Source organism: Salmo salar, chromosome ssa04, assembly GCF_905237065.1.
Source record: "Salmo salar chromosome ssa04, Ssal_v3.1, whole genome shotgun sequence".
Classification (NCBI taxonomy): domain Eukaryota; kingdom Metazoa; phylum Chordata; class Actinopteri; order Salmoniformes; family Salmonidae; genus Salmo; species Salmo salar.
In genome coordinates, this window is record NC_059445.1 from 74,701,874 (window position 1) to 74,721,327 (window position 19,454).

At 58.5% G+C, this 19,454-nt stretch overlaps 1 protein-coding gene across 1 annotated transcript in view; it reads right to left on the reverse strand.

Moving 5' to 3' along the window:
* The window catches only part of LOC106603820 (folliculin-interacting protein 1), a 66,595-nt gene that overhangs the window by 19,662 nt on the left and 27,479 nt on the right, over nucleotides 1-19,454 (reverse strand). The window contains exons 3-5 of the mRNA XM_045716265.1: nucleotides 3,858-4,001; nucleotides 3,529-3,629; nucleotides 2,000-2,074 (exon numbers count right to left, since the gene is read on the reverse strand). Of these exons, the coding sequence (XP_045572221.1) occupies nucleotides 2,000-2,074; nucleotides 3,529-3,629; nucleotides 3,858-4,001 (320 nt within the window). The remainder of the gene's footprint in view (nucleotides 1-1,999; nucleotides 2,075-3,528; nucleotides 3,630-3,857; nucleotides 4,002-19,454) is intronic.

Below are 19,454 nucleotides of genomic sequence, written 5' to 3' on the forward strand. Positions count from 1 at the left end.
AGGTTTAGAAAGGAGAGAGAGAGCAGGTTTAGAAAGGAGAGAGAGAGAGAGAGAGCAGGTTTAGAAAGGAGAGAGAGAGAGCAGGTTTAGAAAGGAGAGAGAGAGAGAGCAGGTTTAAAAAGGAGACAGCAGGTTTAGAAAGGAGAGAGAAAGAGAGAGCAGGTTTCGAAAGGAGAGAGAGAGAGAGAGCAGGTTTAAAAAGGAGAGAGACAGCAGGTTTAGAAAGGAGAGAGAGAGAGCAGGTTTAGAAAGGAGAGAGAGAGAGAGCAGGTTTAGAAAGGAGAGAGAGAGAGAGCAGGTTTAGAAAGGAGAGAGAGAGAGCAGGTTTAGAAAGGAGAGAGAGAGAGAGCAGGTTTAGAAAGGAGAAAGATAGAGAGCAGGTTTAGAAAGGAGAGAGACCCCTTGACTTTTTCCAAATTTTGTTATGTTACAGACTTATACTAAAACGGATAAAATAATTGTTTCCCTCTGCCATCTACACACAATACCCCATAATGACAAAGCGAAAACAGATTTGACATTTTTACACATGAAAACCAGAAATACCTTATTTACATAAGTATTCAGACCTTTGCTATGAGACTCGAAATTGAGCTCAGGTGCTGATCATCCTTGAGATATTTCTACAACTTGATTGGAGTCCACCTGTGGTCAATTAAATTGATTGGACATGATTTGGAAAGGCACACACCTGTTTATATAAGGTCCCACAGTTCACAGTGCATGTCAGAGCAAAAACCAAGCCATGAGGTCAAAGGAATTGTCCGTAGAGCTCCGAGACAGGATTGTGTCGAGGCACAGATCTGGGGAAGGGTACCAAAAAATGTCTGTAGCATTCAAGGTCCCCAAGAACAGTAGCCTTCCATCATTCTTAAACGGAAGAGGTTTGGAACAACCAAGACTCTTCCTAGAGCTGGCCGCCCGGCCAAACTGAGCAATCGGGAGAGAAGGGTCTTGGTCAGGGAGGTGATCAAGAACCCGATGGTCACTCTGACAGAGCTCCAGAGTTCCTCTGTGGAGATGGGAGAACCTTCCACAAGGACAACCATCTCTGCAGCACTCCACCAATCAGGCCTTTTTATGGTAGAGTGGCCAGTCGGAAGCCACTCCTCAGGAAAAGGCACATGACAGCCCGGTTGGAGTTTGCCAAAAGGAACCTAAATGATTTTTAGACGAGAAAAATGACTCTTTGGTCTGATTTAACCAAGATTGAACTCTTTGTCCTGAATGCCAAGTGTCACGTCTGGAGGAAACCTGGCACCATCCCAAAGGTGAAGCATGGTGGTGGCAGCATCATGCTGTGGGGATGTTTTTCAGCGGCAGGGACTGGGAGACTAGTCAAGATCGAGGGAAAGATGAATCGAAGTACAGAGACCCTTGATGAAAACCTGCTCCAGAGCGCTCAGGACCTCAGACTGGGACGAACGTGTAACTTCCAACAGGACAACGACCCTAAGCACACAGCCAAGATAACGCAGGAGTGACTTCGGGACAAGTCTCTGAAAGTCCTTGAGTGGCCCAGCCAGAGCCCAGACTTGAACCCGATCGAACATCTCTGGAGAGACCTGAAAATAGCTGTGCAGCGACGCTCCCCATCTGACCTGACAGAGCTTGAGAGGCTCTGTAGAGAAGAATGGGAGAAACTCCCCAAATACTGGTGTGCCAAGCTTGTAGAATCATACCCGAGAAGACTCGAGGCTGAAATCGCTGCCAAAAGTGCTTCAACAAAGTACTGAGTAAAGGGTCTGAATACTTATGTAAATGTGAATTTCTGTTTTTTAAAAACCTGTTTTTGCTTTATCATTATGGGGTATTGTGCATAGATTGATAAGGGGGGAAAAAATAATTCAATTAATTTTAGAATAATGCTTTAAGGTATCTACATGTGGAAAAAGTCAAGGTGTCTGAATACTTTCTGAATGCACTGTATATAGGAGAAAGAGAAATAGCAGGTTTAGAAAGGAGAAAGCGAGAGAGATCGCATCGTAGTAGGGCTTACGTGTTAAGGCTGCCATAGACACTGCTCCCTGTTCGGGCTGTAAACACTTTACTCAGCATCAGCTGAGGGGGTGACCTGTGGACAGACAAGGAGGGGAGAAAAAGAGGGGGGATGAGGAGAGAACAAAGGCACGATGACTTGGTGCTCCTGATGTGTGTTATGTATATGTGTGTACATTTCTCTGATCTCTGCTTCAAAGTGCTGTGTGGGACAGACTGTAGGGTTTCCGTTAGGAAAATGTGACGCTGGACATTTGAACCGCAGCATTATAATTTTACCGGACATTGAAGAAATGTCCCGGGCCCATATGCATTGGGTACATAAACTGATTAGGGCGTCCACCCACGGTGCTCAGGATGACAGAAATCAGATTTAGCTAAGTATCTATCTATCAGCTAATAATTATTATTAATTGGTAATTATCTTAACAGAACATTCAATTCGAGGATGCAACAGTATTTTCCTCAGCCAACAAGACGAGTAACAAACAGCTAATTCACTAGCCTATGTCAATCTACTTTCCCCGATAGTAGAAAAGTTTACCTATTCTATTGGTCACCTTGTCGTTCTGTGCGAGAAAGAAAAAGCCTATCCAAACAGACTTTGGGACAGTTGTGGGACGATAGATCCCAGATTCATACAACCAGAGATCTTAGGCTACATCCTAAAAAACATCAGAAAGCAACGAGGCTCATGCAACAGATCAGATCGTTTAACTTACAATTCAGAATGTTTGTTCCATAATGCAATTAGCGGGAAAACACTTGTCAAAAGCACACTGCACATGCGAGCGGTTTCATGAAACAGATGAAAATATCAATTTGAAATTTAGAAAGAGGGGAGAATTAAAGATGCAACAACTAGCATGGGTTGATAATGACTAGATGTGTGTCTTTGGTTCCTGGACAATGAATTTAGGGTTTCAGTGGCATATGGAAGTCTTTATTAAATAATTGCCTACACGTTTGGTTGGATTTTGGCTAGGCTACTTTAAAGACATAATATGTAGTAAAACGTTCAGGTTTCAAACAATTAAGTACACGTTTTCAAAATGCATACTGCCTCCAGCTCATTGCAAAGTGGTGTATGACTCGCTGAAGCCTACGTTGCTTATGCACTTGAACGGTGAATGGGAAGCACAATTCAATTACCAGTTGAGAAATATAAACAGAAGCTATTTTTAATTGTGGCCATTAACATGTGATTGCATTTTATTATTGTTGCGCAATGATTGTGCTTATAAAAAGCACACGTTTCACTCCAGCAGCAACAAACAGCTGTTTGATGAGCTGTAGCAACAGCTCTCGCGCTACATCGCCTGCTATTTCAATCAACCAACAGGCTAAAATGCATTATTTCGCAATGGGATGATTTTTTTCTTCTCCTGGACAATTGGTCAGGGCCAATTTTATTTAAAATCGGCTTTTCATATTATTTTTGCCCCCCAAAAAACGTCTATTAGTGGCTAATGGAAATCCTGACAGACTGCCTAACTGACTTCACTCCCCCTCTTGTTCCCTGGGTCTCACCGTATCTGGTGGATCTTGAGTGTGGAGCCCTTGTAGCTCATGGCCACCGAACCAAACATCATCTCCCCCAACATGTTGGCATCAGAGGAACACCGCAACCCCTGAGAGACAGGAGAGGAGGAGAGAGGAAAAGGAGGTGGAGAACAGAGAGGGTAAAGAAGGTAGAACGGGACTGACATAATAGGGTTTGAGGGTCGTTTGATCATGATATAGGGACTGTTCTCACCCATAGAGATGTACTAGAGAGCTCATCTCCTATCAATGGAACTTCCCATTCTAAAAACAGGCTTTGGGTCAAGTGCACCCTCTATCACACAGTATGTTCTCACCTGGAAGCGCAGCCCTTGTTCCCTGGTTTCCCGGGCCTCTGCGGCACAGGAACTGTCCAGAGAGTTGGAGCTGCCCCCTGTAGGCCTCAGCTGGCAGCACTTCCCATACCTCTTCACCTGGGCCTCGCTACTGCACATCTTCTGCTGTGGGGAAAACCACACAAATAACACACTCACATATGTAGAATAAGGCCCTGGTTCTAGCATAGGAGTTTCTCTAGTTTCAATATTTGGAATGTTGGTACGAGTGTTTTTGACTGGCTACCCATTTACGTCGCTGCGGCAAAAGTGACGTTTCTTCTCCACGATGAGTCTGGATTTGCCTCACTCCCCGAGGAGTTCTAGAACGCGAACATTCTGACCATTCTGATTGGTCCCAGAAACTGATGGGTTGGGCCAGAACCGGCCTACATGATGGTGTTATCAACTTTGATTCGTTAGAGACGATCCAACCGTTGATTCATTTGTTTTGTATACAACGCTCATCATTTTGAAGTCACACAAACGACTTCTAGGATGGCAGTTTCAGACTGAATGTACAGTGCATTCGGAAAGTATTTAGACACGCGTGACTTTTCCACATTTTGGTAAGTTAGTCTTATTCTAAAATTGATGACATTTTTATCAAATCTATACACTACCCCATAATGACAAAGCAAAAACAGGTTTTTAAAAAATGTTGCTAACTTATAAAATAATAAATGGAAATATCACATTTACATAAGTATTCAAACCCTTTACTCAGTACTTTGTTGAAGCACCTTTGGCAGCAATTACAGCCTTGAGTCTTCTTGGGTATGACACTACAAGCTTGGCACAACTGTATTCAGGGAGTTTCTCCCATTCGTATCTGCAGATCCTCTCAAGCTCTGTCAGGTTAGATGGCGAGCGTCGCTGCACAGCTATTTTCAGGTTTCTCCAGAGATGTTCGATCAGGTTAAAGTCCGGGCTCTGGCTGGGCCACTCAAGGACTTTCAGAGACTTGTCTCGAAGTCACTCCAGCATTGTCTTGGCTGTGTGCTTAGGGTTGTTGTCCTGTTGGAAGGTGACCCTTCGTCCCAGTCTGAGCGCTCTGGAGCAGGTTTTCATCAAGGATCTCTGTACTTTGCTCCGTTCATCTTTCACTCGATCCTGACTAGTCTCCCAGTCCCTGCTGCTGAAAAACATCCCCACAGCATGATGCTGCCACAACCATGCGTCACAGTCGGGATGGTGCCAGGTTTCCTCAGACCAGATAATCTTGTTTCTCATAGTCTGAGAGTCTTTAGGTGCCTTTTGGCAAACTCCAAGAGGGCTGTCATGTGCCTTTTTACCGAAGATTGGCTTCCGTCTGGCCACTCTACCATAAAAAGGCCTGATTGGTGGAGTGCTGCAGAGATTGTTGTCCTTCTGGAAGGTTCTCCTATCTCCACGGAGGAACTCTAGAATTCTGTCAGAGTGACCATCGGGTTCTTGGTCACCTCCCTGACCAAGTTCCTTCTCCCCTGATTGCTGAGTTTGGCTGGGCGGCCAGCTCTAGGAAGAGTCTTGGTGGTTCCAAACTTCTTCCATTTTAGAATGATGGAGGAAACTGTGTTCTTGGGGACCTTCAATGCTGCAAATTTTTAAGTTCCCAAGATCTGTGCTCTGACACAATCCTGTCTCAGAGCTCTACGGACAATTCCTTTGACCTCATGGCTTGGTTTTTGCTCTGACATGCACTGTCAACTGTGGGACCTTATATAGACAGGTGTGTGCCTTTCGAAATTATGTCCAATCAATTGAATTTACCACAGGTGGACTCCAATCAAGTTATAGAAACATCTCAAGGATGATCAATGGAAACAGGATGCACCTGAGCTCAACTTCGAGTCTCATAGCAAAGAATCGGAATACTTATGTAAATAAGGTATTTGTCTTCGGATCTGAATACATTTGCAAAAATTTCTAACAACCTGTTTTCACTTTGTCATTATGGGGTATTGTGTGTAGATTGCTGAGGAAAAAGTTGTATTTCATCTATTTTAGAATAAGGCTGTAACGTAACAAAATGTGGGAAAAGTCAAGGGGTCTGAATACTTTCCGAATGCACTGTATGTAGCGAGCAGCGGAATTAAATTCAGGGTGAGTCGCCAGGTAACGAGTGTTTAGTCACGCCTACCACATAAAGAATAACATATAGTCTTTGTCCTAGGATATGAGCTGTTTACTGATCTTTCAACACTAACGTTGCATATCTTTTGCACAGAGGGCACTATGTATTTAGGGCACACAGTACTCTTACATACATGCACTAGGAATGCAAGAGTGTAACAGTACAACCTTTCCGCCAAAAAAATATGAGTGTACAGCAACTAAAACTTTGTTCTGTTCATGCTTTATGTTATAGGCCTACATTGCTTCAAAACAGAGTTTTGAGTGCACTAGCTTGGAAGAAACTAAATATGTTAGTGACGTAAAAAAAAAAACATCAAGCCTCTATCTCGTATTTCTAAGCAAACACAACCAACACTCAGTATTTACACAGGCTTTCTCTACCTCTTGAAATGATTGATGTCAGAGCATACAATGTTCTATCCGTTAGTCACAAATCCATACAAATGAAAACTACACTCCAATCTGCTTTCCCCCATGTGACGTGCCAGAGAATGGCAACCTATATTGCACTGGAATGCTTTTGTGGAGTGCATGCCTTTCTTTGCTACGGTAATGGGTCGCATCAAACAAATGTCTGGCCTGCCCCGATAGAGAACACAAAGGCCTGGAACATGTGAATGGCTGTCATAGGACTTCCTCGGGAACTGGTGAGCTGGAACTGCAACCACTACATCCCTCTACCCCGCTCTCCCTACCTCCCTCTGCCCCGCTCTACCTACCTCCCTCTACCCCGCTCCCCCTACCTCCCTCTACCCCGCTCCCCCTACCTCCCTCTACCCCGCTCTCCCTACCTCCCTCTACCCCGCTCTCCCTACCTCCCTCTACCCCGCTCCCCCTACCTCTCTCTACCCCGCTCTCCCTACCTCCCTCTACCCCGCTCTCCCTACCTTCCTCTACCCCGCCCTCCCTACCTCCCTCTACCCCGCTCCCCCCTACCTCCCTCTGCCCCGCTCTCCCTACCTCCCTCTACCCGCTCTCCCTACCTCCCTCTACCCGCTCACCCTACCTCCCTCTGCCCCGCTCTACCTACCTCCCTCTACCCCGCTCCCCCCTACCTCCGTCTACCCCGCGCCCCCCTACCTCTCTCTACCCCGCTCCCCCTACCTCCCTCTACCCCGCTCCCCCTACCTCCCTCTACCCCGCTCTCCCTACCTCCCTCTACCCGCTCTCCCTACCTCCCTCTACCCCGCTATCCCTACCTCCCTCTACCCCGCTCTCCCTACCTCCCTCTACCCCGCTATCCCTACCTCCCTCTACCCGCTCTCCCTACCTCCCTCTACCCCGCTCTCCCTACCTTCCTCTACCCCGCCCTCCCTACCTCCCTCTACCCCGCTCTCCCTACCTCCCTCTACCCCGCTCTCCCTACCTCCCTCTACCCCGCTCTCCCTACCTCCCTCTACCCCGCTCTCCCTACCTCCCTCTACCCCGCTCTCCCTACCTCCCTCTACCCCGCTCTCCCTACCTTCCTCTACCCCGCCCTCCCTACCTCCCTCTACCCCGCTCTCCCTACCTCCCTCTACCCACTCACCCTACCTCTCTCTACCCCGCTCTCCCTACCTCCCTCTACCCCGCTCTCCCTACCTCCCTCTACCCGCTCTCCCTACCTCCCTCTACCCCGCTCTCCCTACCTCCCTCTACCCCGCTCTCCCTACCTCCCTCTACCCCGCTCTCCCTACCTCCCTCTACCCCGCTCCCCCTACCTCCCTCTACCCCGCTCCCCCTACCTCCCTCTACCCCGCTCTCCCTACCTCCCTCTACCCCGCTCTCCCTACCTCCCTCTACCCCGCTCTCCCTACCCCGCTCTCCCTACCTCGCGCCCCCCTACCCCGCTCCCGCTACCTCCCTCTACCCCGCTCTCCCTACCTCCCTCTACCCCGCTCTCCCTACCTCCCTCTACCCCGCTCCCGCTACCTCCCTCTACCCCGCTCCCGCTACCTCCCTCTACCCCGCTCTCCCTACCTCCCTCTACCCCGCTCTCCCTACCTCCCTCTACCCCGCTTTCCCTACCTTCCTCTACCCCGCTCTCCCTACCTCCCTCTACCTCGCTCCCCCTACCTCCCTCTACCCCGCTCTCCCTACCTCCCTCTACCCCGCTTTCCCTACCTCCCTCTACCTACCTCCCTCTACCCCGCTCTCCCTACCTCCCTCTACCCCGCTCTACCTACCTCCCTCTACCCCGCTCTCCCCTACCTCCGTCTGCCCCGCCCCCTACCTCTCTCTACCCCGCTCCCCCTACCTCCCTCTACCCCGCTCCCCCTACCTCCCTCTACCCCGCTCTCCCTACCTCCCTCTACCCGCTCTCCCTACCTCCCTCTACCCCGCTATCCCTACCTCCCTCTACCCCGCTCTCCCTACCTCCCTCTACCCCGCTATCCCTACCCCTTCTCTACCCGCTCTCCCTACCTCCCTCTACCCCGCTCTCCCTACCTTCCTCTACCCCGCCCTCCCTACCTCCCTCTACCCCGCTCTCCCTACCTCCCTCTACCCCGCTCTCCCTACCTCCCTCTACCCCGCTCTCCCTACCTCCCTCTACCCCGCTCTCCCTACCTTCCTCTACCCCGCCCTCCCTACCTCCCTCTACCCCGCTCTCCCTACCTCCCTCTACCCACTCACCCTACCTCTCTCTACCCCGCTCCCCCTACCTCCCTCTACCCGCTCCCCCTACCTCCCTCTACCCGCTCTCCCTACCTCCCTCTGCCCCGCTCTCCCTACCTCCCTCTACCCCGCTCTCCCTACCCCGCTCTCCCTACCTCGCCCCCTACCCCGCTCCGCTACCTCCCTCTACCCCGCTCTCCCCTACCTCCCTCTACCCCGCTCTCCCCTACCTCCCTCTACCCCGCTCCCCTACCTCCCTCTACCCCGCTCTCCCTACCTCCCTCTACCCCGCTCTCCCTACCTCCCTCTACCCCGCTTTCCCTACCTTCCTCTACCCCGCTCTCCCCTACCTCCCTCTACCTCGCTCCCCCCTACCTCCCTCTACCCCGGTCTCCCTACCTCCCTCTACCCCGCTCCCCCCTACCTCCCTCTCCCTACCTCGCTCTACCCGCTCTCCCCTACCTCCCTCTACCCCGCTCTCCCTACCTCCCTCTACCCCGCTCTCCCTACCTCCCTCTACCCCGCTCTCCCCTACCTCCCTCTACCTACCTCTCCCTACCTCCCTCCTCTACCTACCTCACTCTACCCCGCTCTCCCTACCTTCAAATACCCCGCTCTCCCTACCTCCCTCTACCCGCTTTCCCTACCTCCCTCTACCCCGCTCTCCCTACCTATCTCTACCCCACTCTCCCTACCTACCTCTACCCGCTCTCCCTACCCCCCCTCTACCCCGCTCTCCCTACCCCCCTCTACCTCCCTCTACCCCGCCTACCCTACCTCCCTCTACCCCGCTCACCCTATCTCCTACTACCTCGCCCACCCCTACCTCCCTCTACCTCGCCCACCCTACCTCCCTCTACCTCGCCCACCCTACCTCCCTCTACCCCGCTCACCCTACCTCCCTCTTTCCCGCTCCCCCCTACCTCCGTCTACCCGCCCCCTCTACCTCACTCTACCCCGCCTACCCTACCTCCCTCTACCCCGCTCACCCTACCTCCCTCTACCCCGCCCACCCTACCTCCCTCTCCCTACCTCCCTCTGCCCCGCTCTCCTTACCCATCTCTAACCCGCTCCCCCCTACCCTACTCTACCCCGCTCTCCCTACCCATCTCTACCCCGCTCTCCCTACCTTCCTCTACCCCGCTCTCCCTACCTCCCTCTCCCTACCTCCCTCTGCCCCGCTCTCCTTACCCATCTCTACCCCGCTCCCCCTACCCTACTCTACCCCGCTCTCCCTACCCATCTCTACCCCGCTCTCCCTACCTTCCTCTACCCCGCCCTCCCTACCTCCCTCTACCCACTCTCCCTATCTCCCTCTACCCCGCTCTCCCTACCTCCCTCTACCCACTCTCCCTACCTCCCTCTACCCCGCTCTCCCTACTTTCCTCTACCCCGCTCTCCCTACCTCCCTCTACCCCGCTCTCCCTACCTCCCTCTACCCCGCTCTCCCTACCTCCCTCTACCCGCTCTCCCTACCTCCCTCTACCCCGCTCTCCCTACCTCCCTCTACCCGCTCCCCTACCCCGCTCTCCCTACCTCGCCCCCCTACCCCGCTCCCCCTACCTCCCTCTACCCCGCTCCCCCCTACCTCCCTCTACCCCGCTCTCCCTACCTCCCTCTACCCCACTCTCCCTACCTCCCTCTACCTACCTACCCTACCCCGGTCTCCCTACCTCCCTCTACCCGCTCCCCCTACCTCCCTCTCCCTACCTCGCTCTACCCGCTCTCCCCTACCTCCCTCTACCCCGCTATCCCTACCTCCCTCTACCTACCTCTCCCTACCCCGCTCTCCCTACCTCCCTCTACCCCGCTCTCCCTACCTATCTCTACCCCACTCTCCCTACCTACCTCTACCCCGCTCTCCCCTACCTACCTCTACCCGCTCTCCCTACCTCCCTCTACCCCGCTCTCCCTACCCCCCTCTAACCCGCTCTCCCTACCCCCTCTACCTCCCTCTACCCCGCTCTCCCTACCTTCCTCTACCCCGCCCTCCCTACCTCCCTCTACCCACTCTCCCTATCTCCCTCTACCCCGCTCTCCCTACCTCCCTCTACCCACTCTCCCTACCTCCCTCTACCCCGCTCTCCCTACTTTCCTCTACCCACTCTCCCTACCTCCCTCTACCCCGCTCTCCCCTACCTCCCTCTACCCCGCTCTCCCTACCTCCCTCTACCCCCGCTCTCCCTACCTCCCCTCTACCCGCTCTCCCCTACCTCCCTCTACCCCGCTCTCCCTACCTCCCTCTACCCCGCTCTCCCTACCTCCCTCTACCCCGCTCTCCCTACCCCCCCCCCCTACCTCGCACCCTACCCCGCTCCCCCTACCTCCCTCTACCCCGCTCCCCCCTACCTCCCCTCTACCCCGCTCTCCCTACCTCCCTCTACCCGCTCTCCCTACCTCCCTCTACCCCGCTCTCCCTACCTCCCTCTACCTACCTACCTCTACCCGGTCTCCCTACCTCCCTCTACCCCGCTCCCCCTACCTCCCTCTCCCTACCTCGCTCTACCCCGCTCTCCCTACCTCCCTCTACCCCGCTATCCCTACCTCCCTCTACCTACCTCTCCCTACCCCGCTCTCCCTACCTCCCTCTACCCCGCTCTCCCTACCTATCTCTACCCCACTCTCCCTACCTACCTCTACCCCGCTCTCCCTACCTACCTCTACCCGCTCTCCCTACCTCCCTCTACCCCGCTCTCCCTACCCCCCTCTAACCCGCTCTCCCTACCCCCCTCTACCTCCCTCTACCCCGCCTACCCTACCTCCCTCTACCCCGCTCACCCTATCTCCTACTACCTCGCCCACCCTACCTCCCTCTTCCTCGCCCACCCTACCTCCCTCTACCCCGCTCTCCCTACCCCCTCTACCTCCCTCTACCCTGCCTACCCTACCTCCCTCTACCCCGCTACCCTACCTCCCTCTACCTCTCCCACCCTACCTCCCTCTACCTCGCCCACCCTACCTCCCTCTACCCCGCTCCCCCTACCTCCCGTCTACCCCGCTCCCCCTCCCTCCCTCTACCCCGCTCCCCCTACCTCCCTCTACCCGCTCTCCCTACCTTTCTCTACCCCGCTCTCCCTACCTCCCTCTCCCCGCTCCCCCCTACCTCCCTCTACCCCGCTCTCCCTACCTCCCTCTACCCCGCTCCCCCTACCTCCCTCTACCCCGCTCTCCCTACCTCCCTCTACCCCGCTCTCCCTACCTCCCTCTACCCCGCTCTCCCTACCCATCTCTACCCCGCTCTCCCTACCTCCCTCTATCCCGCCTCCCCTACCCCCCTACCCCCCTCTAACCCGCTCCCCCCTACCGCCCTCTACCCCGCTCTCCCCTACCTCGCTCTCCCTACCTCCCTCTACCTACCGCCCTCTACCCCGCTCTCCCCTACCGCCTCTCCCTACCTCACTCTAACCCGCTCCCCCTACCTCCCCCTACCCCGCTCTCCCTACCTACCTCAACCCCGCTCTCCCTACCTCCTCTACCCCGCCTCCCCTACCTCCCTCTACCCCGCTGCCCCTACCTCCTCTACCCCCGCCCCCTACCTTCCTCTACCCCGCTCCCCCCTACCTCCCTCTACCCCCGCTCTCCCTACCTACCTCAACCCCGCTCCCCCTACCTCCCTCTACCCCTGCTCCCTACCTCCCTCTACCCCGCTGCCCTACCTCCCTCTACCCCCCGCCCCTACCTTCCTCTACCCCGCTCCCCCTAACTCCCTCTGCCCAGACCCCCTACCTCGCCCACCCTACCACCCTCTGCCCCGCACCCCCTACCTCGCCCCCCCTACCTCCCTCTCCCGCTATCCCTACCTATCTCTACCCGCTGCCCCCTACCTCCCGCCCTCTCCCTCCCTCCTCTACCCCGCTCTCCCTACCTCCCTCTACCCCGCTCCCCCTACCTCCCTCTACCCCACTCTCCCTACCTCCCTCTACCCCGCTCTCCCTACCTCCCTCTACCTACCTCCCTCTCTCCCTCTACCTACCCCCCTCTACCCCGCTCCCCCTACCTCCCTCTACCCCGCTCTCCCTACCTCCCTCTACCCCGCTCTCCCTACCTCCCTCTATCCCGCCTCTCCTACCCCGCTCCCCCTACCCCCCTCTACCCCGCTCCCCCTACCGCCCTCTCCCTACCTCCCTCTACCTACCTCCCTCTACCCCGCCTCCCCTACCTCCCTCTACCCCGCTCTCCCTACCTACCTCTACCCCGCTCTCCCTACCTCCCTCTACCCCTGTCCCCCTAACTCCCTCTACCCCGCTCACCCTACCTACCTCTACCCCGCTTCCCCTACCTCCCTCTACCCCGCATCCCCCTACCTCGCTCCCCCTACCTCCCTCTACCCCGCTCTACCTACCTCCCTCTACCCCGCTCTACCTACCTCCCTCTACCTCCCTCTCCCTACCTCCCTCTCCCTACCTCCCACTACCCCGCTCTCCCTACCTACCCCTACCCCGCTCTCCCTACCTCCCTCTACCCCGCTCTCCCTACCTCCCTCTACCCCGCTCTCCCTACCTCCCTCTACCTACCTCCCTCTACCCCGCCCTCCCTACCTCCCTCTACCCCGCTCTCCCTACCTCCCTCTACCCCGCTCTCCCTACGTCCCTCTCCCTACCTCCCTCTACCCCGCTCGCCCTACATCCCTCTACCCTGCTCGCCCTACCTCTCTCTACACCGCACCCCCTACCTCCCTCTACCCCGCACCCCCTACCTCCCTCTACCCCGCTCCCCCTACCTCCCTCTACCCGCTCCCCCTACCTACCTCTACCCCGCCCTCCCTACCTCCCTCTACCCCGCTCGCCCTACATCCCTCTACCCCGCTCTCCCTACCTCCCTCTACCCCGCTCTCCCTACCTCCCTCTACCCCGCTATCCCTACCTCCCTCTACCCGCTTTCCCTACCTCCCTCTACCTCCCTCTACCCCGCTCTCCCTACCTCCCTCTACCCCACTCTCCCTCCCTCCCTCTACCCCGCTCCTCCTACCTCCCTCTACCCCGCTCTCCCTACCTCCCTCTACCCCGCTCCCCCCTACCTCCCTCTACCCCGCTGCCCCCTACCTCCCTCTACCCCCTCTCCCCCTAACTCCCTCTACCCCGCATTTCCCTACCTCCCTCTACCCCGCATTCCCCTACCTTGCTCTCCCTACCTCCCTCTACCCCGCTCTCCCTACCTCCCTCTACCCGCTCTCCCTACCTATATCTACCTCCCTCTCCCTACCTCCCTCTACCCCGCTCTCCCTACCTCCCACTACCCTGCTCCCCTACCTCCCTCTACCCCGCTCTCCCTACCTCCCTCTCCCCGCTCCCCCCTACCTCACTCTACCCCCGCTCTCCCTACCTCCCTCTACCTACCTCCCTCTACCCCGCTCCCCCTACCTCCCTCTACCCCGCTCTCCCTACCTCCCTCTACCCCGCCCTCCCTACCTCCCTCTACCCCGCTCCCCCTACCTCCCTCTACCCCGCTCTCCCTACCTCCCTCTACCCCGCCCTCCCTACCTCCCTCTACCCCGCCCTCCCTACCTCCCTCTACCCCGCTCGCCCCTACCTCCCTCTACCCCGCTCTCCCTACCTCCCTCTACCCCGCTCTCCCTACCTCCCTCTAACCCGCTCCCCCCTACCTCCCTCTACCCCGCTCTCCCTACCTCCCTCTACCCCGCTCCCCCTACCTCCTCTACCCCGCTCCCCTACCTCCCTCTACCCCGCTGCCCCTACCTCCCTCTGCCCTCACCCCTACCTTCCTCTACCCCACACCCCCTACCTCGCTCCCCCTACCTCCCTCTACCCCGCACTCCCTACCTCCCTCTACCCCGCTCTCCCTACCTATCTCTACCCCGCTCCCCCCTACCTCCCTCTTCCTACCTCCCTCTACCCCCTCTACCTACCTCCCTCTACCCCGCTCTCCCTACCTCCCTCTACCCCGCTCACCCTACCTGCCTCTACCCGCTCTCCCTACCTCCCTCTACCTACCTCCCTCCCTCCCTCTACCTACCTCCCTCTATCCCGCTCCCCCTACCTCCCTCTACCCAGCTCTCACTCCCTCCCTCTACCCCGCTCTCCCTACCTCCCTCTATCCCGCTTTCCCTACCCCGCTACCCCCTACCCCCGCCCCCCTACCGCCCTCTCCCTACCTCCCTCTACCTACCTCCCTCTACCCCGCTCTCCCTACCTACCTCTACCCCGCTCCCCCCTACCTCCCTCTACCCCTCTCCCCCCTACCTCCCTCTACCCCCGCTGCCCCTACCTCCCTCTACCCCGCTGCCCCCTACCTCCCTCTACCCCGCCGCCCCTACCTTCCTCTACCCCACACACCCTACCTCGCTCCCCCTACCTCCCTCTACCCCGCACTCCCTACCTCCCTCTACCCCGCTCTCCCTACCTATCTCTACCCCGCTCCCCCTACCTCCCTCTCCCTACCTCCCTCTACCCCGCTCCCTCTACCTCCCTGTACCCCGCTCTCCCTACCTCCCTCTACCCCCCTCTACCTACCTCCCTCTACCCCGCTCTCCCTACCTCCCTCTACCCCGCTCTCCCTACCTGCCTCTACCCGCTCCCCCTACCTCCCTCTACCCAGCTCTCACTCCCTCCATCTACCCCGCTCTCCCTACCTCCCTCTATCCCGCTTTCCCTACCCCGCTACCCCTACCCCCTCTACCCCGCCCCCCCTACCGCCCTCTCCCTACCTCCCTCTACCTACCTCCTTCTACCTCCTTCTACCCCGCTCTCCCTACCTACCTCTACCCCGCTCCCCCTACCTCCCTCTACCCCTCTCCCCCTAACTCCCTCTACCCCGCATTTCCCTACCTCCCTCTACCCGCATACCCCCTACCTTGCTCACCCCTACCTCCCTCTACCCCGCTCTCCCTACCTCCCTCTACCCCGCTCTCCCTACCTCCCTCTCCCCGCTCTCCCTACCTCCCTCTACCCCGCTCTCCCTACCTCCCTCTACCCCGCTCTCCCCTACCTCCCTCTACCCCGCTCTCCCTACCTATATCTACCTCCCTCTCCCTACCTCCCTCTCCCTACCTCCCTCTACCCCGCTCTCCCTACCTCCCACTACCCCGCTCTCTCTACCTTCCTCTACCCCGCTCTCCCTACCTTCCTCTACCCCGCTCTCCCTACCTCCCTCTACCCCGCTCTCCCTACCTATCTCTACCTCCCTCTCCCTACCCCGCTCTCCCTACCTACCACTACCCCGCTCTCCCTACCTCCCTCTACCCCGCTCTCCCTACCTCCCTCTACCTACCTCACTCTACCCCGCTCTCCCTACCTCCCTCTCCCTACCTCCCTCTACCTACCTCCCTCTACCTACCTCCCTCTACCTACCTCCCCTACCTCCCCCCTACCTCCCTCTACCCGCTCTCCTTACCTCCCTCTTCCCCGCCTCCCTACCTCTCTCTACCCCGCTCTACCTACCTCCCTCTACCCCGCTCCCCCCTACCTCCCTCTACCCCGCTCTCCCTACCTCCCTCTACCCCGCCTCCCTACCTCCCTCTACCCCGCCCTCCCTACCTCCCTCTACCCCGCTCGCCCTACCTCCCTCTACCCGCTCTCCCTACCTCCCTCTACCCCGCTCTCCCTACCTCCCTCTACCCGCTCTCCCTACCTCCTCTACCCGCTCTCCCTACCTCCCTCTACCCCGCTCTCCCTACCTCCCTCTACCCGCTCTCCCTACCTCCCTCTACCCCGCTCTCCCTACCTCCCTCTACCCCGCTCGCCCTACCTCCCTCTACCCCGCTCGCCCTACCTCCCTCTACCCCGCTTGCCCTACCTCCCTCTACCCGCTCTCCCTACCTCCCTCTACCCCGCTCCCCCTACCTCCCCTCTACCCCGCTTTCCCTACCTCCCTCTACCCCGCTCTCCCTACCTATCTCTACCCCACTCTCCCTACCTCGCTCTCCATTCCCCGCTCTCCCTACCTCCCTCTACCCCGCTCTCCCTACCTACCTCTACCCCGCTCTCCCTACCTCAATCTACCCCGCTCTCCCTACCCCCCTCTACCCCGCTCTCCCTACCCCCCTCTACCTCCCTCTACCCCGCCTACCCTATCTCCTACTACCTCGCCCACCCTACCTCCCTCTACCTCGCCCACCCTACCTCCCTCTACCCCGCTCTCCCTACCCCCCTCTACCCCGCTCTCCCCTACCCCCTCTACCTCGCTCTCCCTACCTCCCTCTACCTCCGTCTACCCCCCCCCCCCTCTCACCTCCCCTACCCCCGCCTACCCTACCTCCCTCTACCCCGCTCACCCTACCTCCTCTACCTCGCCCACCCTACCTCCCTCTACCCCGCTCTCCCCTACCTCCCTCACCCCTACCTCCCTCTACCTCGCTCTCCCTACCTCCCTCACCCTACCTCCCTCTACCTCGCCCACCCCTACCTCCCTCTACCTCGCCCACCCTACCTCCCTCTACCCCGCTCTCCCTACCCCCCCTCTGCCCCGCTCTCCCTACCCCCCTCTACCTCGCTCTCCCCTACCTCCCTCCTCTCCCGCTCCCCTACCTCCGTCTACCCCCGCCCCTCTCCCCGCTCCCCCTCCTCCCTCTACCTCCCTCGCTCTCCCTACCTCCCTCTAACCCGCCTCCCCTACCTCCCCTACCCGCTCTCCCTACCTACCTCAACCCCACTCTCCCTACCTCCCTCTACCCCGCTCTCCCTACCTCCCTCTACCCCGCTCTCCCTACCCCCCCTCCCCGCTCTCCCTACCCCCTCTCCACCTCCCTCTACCCGCCTACCCTATCTCCTACTACCTCGCCCTCCCTACCCCCCTCTACCTCGCTCTCCCTACCTCCCTCTACCTCCGTCTACCCCGCCCCCCTCTACCTCCCTCTACCCCGCCTACCCTACCTCCCTCTACCCCGCTCACCCTACCTCCCTCTACCTCGCCCACCCTACCTCCCTCTACCCCGCTCTCCCTACCTCCCTCACCCTACCTCCCTCTACCTCGCTCTCCCTACCTCCCTCACCCTACCTCCCTCTACCTCGCCCACCCTACCTCCCTCTACCTCGCCCACCCTACCTCCCTCTACCTCGCCCACCCTACCTCCCTCTACCCCGCTCTCCCTACCCCCCTCTACCCCGCTCTCCCTACCCCCCTCTACCTCGCTCTCCCTACCTCCCTCCCTCTACCCCGCTCCCCCTACCTCCGTCTACCCCGACCCCCTCTACCTCCCTCTACCCCGCCTACCCTACCTCCCTCTACCCCGCTCACCCTACCTCCCTCTACCTCGCCCACCCTACCTCCCTCTACCTCGCTCTCCCTACCTCCCTCGCCCTACCTCCCTCTACCTCCCTCTACCCCGCTCTCCCTACCTTCCTCTACCTATCCCGCTCATCCTACCTATCTCTACCCCGCTCTCCTTACCCATCTCTACCCCGCTCTCCCTACCCTACTCTACCCCGCTCTCCTTACCCATCTCTACCCCGCTCTCCTTACCCATCTCTACCCCGCTCCCCCCACCCTACTCTACCCCGCTCTCCCTACCCATCTCTACCCCGCTCTCCCTACCTCCCTCTACCCCGCCCACCCTACCTACCTCTACCCCGCTCCCCCTACCTCCGTCTACCCCGCTCCCCCTCCCTCCCTCTACCTCCCTCGCTCCCTCTACCTCCCTCTAACCCGCCTCCCCTACCTCCCCCTACCCCGCTCTCCCTACCTACCTCAACCCCACTCTCCCTACCTCCCTCTACCCCGCTTCCCCTACCTCCCTCTACCCCGCTGCCCTACCTCCCTCTACCCACGCCCCTACCTTCCTCTACCCGGCTCCCCTACCTCCCTCTACCCCCGCTGCCCCTACCTCCCTCTACCCCGCTGCCCCTACCTCCCTCTACCTCGCTCCCCCTAACTCCCTCTACCCCGCAACCCCCTACCTCGCCCACCCTACCACCCTCTACCCCGCACCCCCTACCTTGCCCCCCTACCTCCCTCTACCCCTGCAATCCCTACCTATCTCTACCCCGCTCCCCCTACCTCCCTCCCTCCTCTACCCCGCTCTCCCTACCTCCCTCTACCCCGCTCTCCCTACCTCCCTCTACCTACCTCCCTCTACCCCGCTCTCCCTACCTCCCTCTACCCCGCTCCCCCTACCTCCCTCTACCCGCTCTCCCTACCTCCCTCTACCCCGCTCCCCTACCTCCCTCTACCCCGCTCCCCCCTACCTCCATCTACCCCTCTCCCCCTACCTCCCTCTACCCCGCATTTCCTACCTCCCTCTACCCCGCATACCCCTACCTCGCTCCCCCTACCTCCCTCTACCCCGCTCTCCCTACCTCCCTCTACCCCGCTCTCCCTACCTATATCTACCTCCCTCTCCCTACCTCCCTCTACCGACCTCCCTCTACCCCGCTCTCCCTACCTCCCTCTACCTACCTCCCTCTACCCCGCTCTCCCTACCTCCTCTACCCCGCTCTCCCTACCTCCCTCTACCCCGCTCTCCCTACCTCCCTCTACCCCGCTCTCCCTACCTCCCTCTACCTACCTCCCTCTACCCCGCCCTCCCTACCTCCCTCTACCCCGCCCTCCCTACCTCCCTCTACCCCGCTTGCCCTACCTCCTCTACCCCCGCTCGCCCTACCTCCCTCTACCCCGCTCCCCCCTACCTCCCTCTACCCGCTCCCCCTACCTCCCTCTACCCCGCTCCCCCCTACCTCCCTCTACCCCGCTCTCCCTACCTATCTCTACCTCCCTCTCCCTACCCCGATCTCCCTACCTCCCACTACCCCGCTCTCCCTACCTCCCTCTACCCCGCTCTCCCTACCTCCCTCTACCTACCTCACTCTACCCCGCTCTCCCTACCTCCCTCTACCTACCTGCCTCTACCCCGCTCCCCCTACCTCGCTCTCCTTACCTCCCTCTTCCCCGCCCTCCCTACCTCTCTCTACCCCG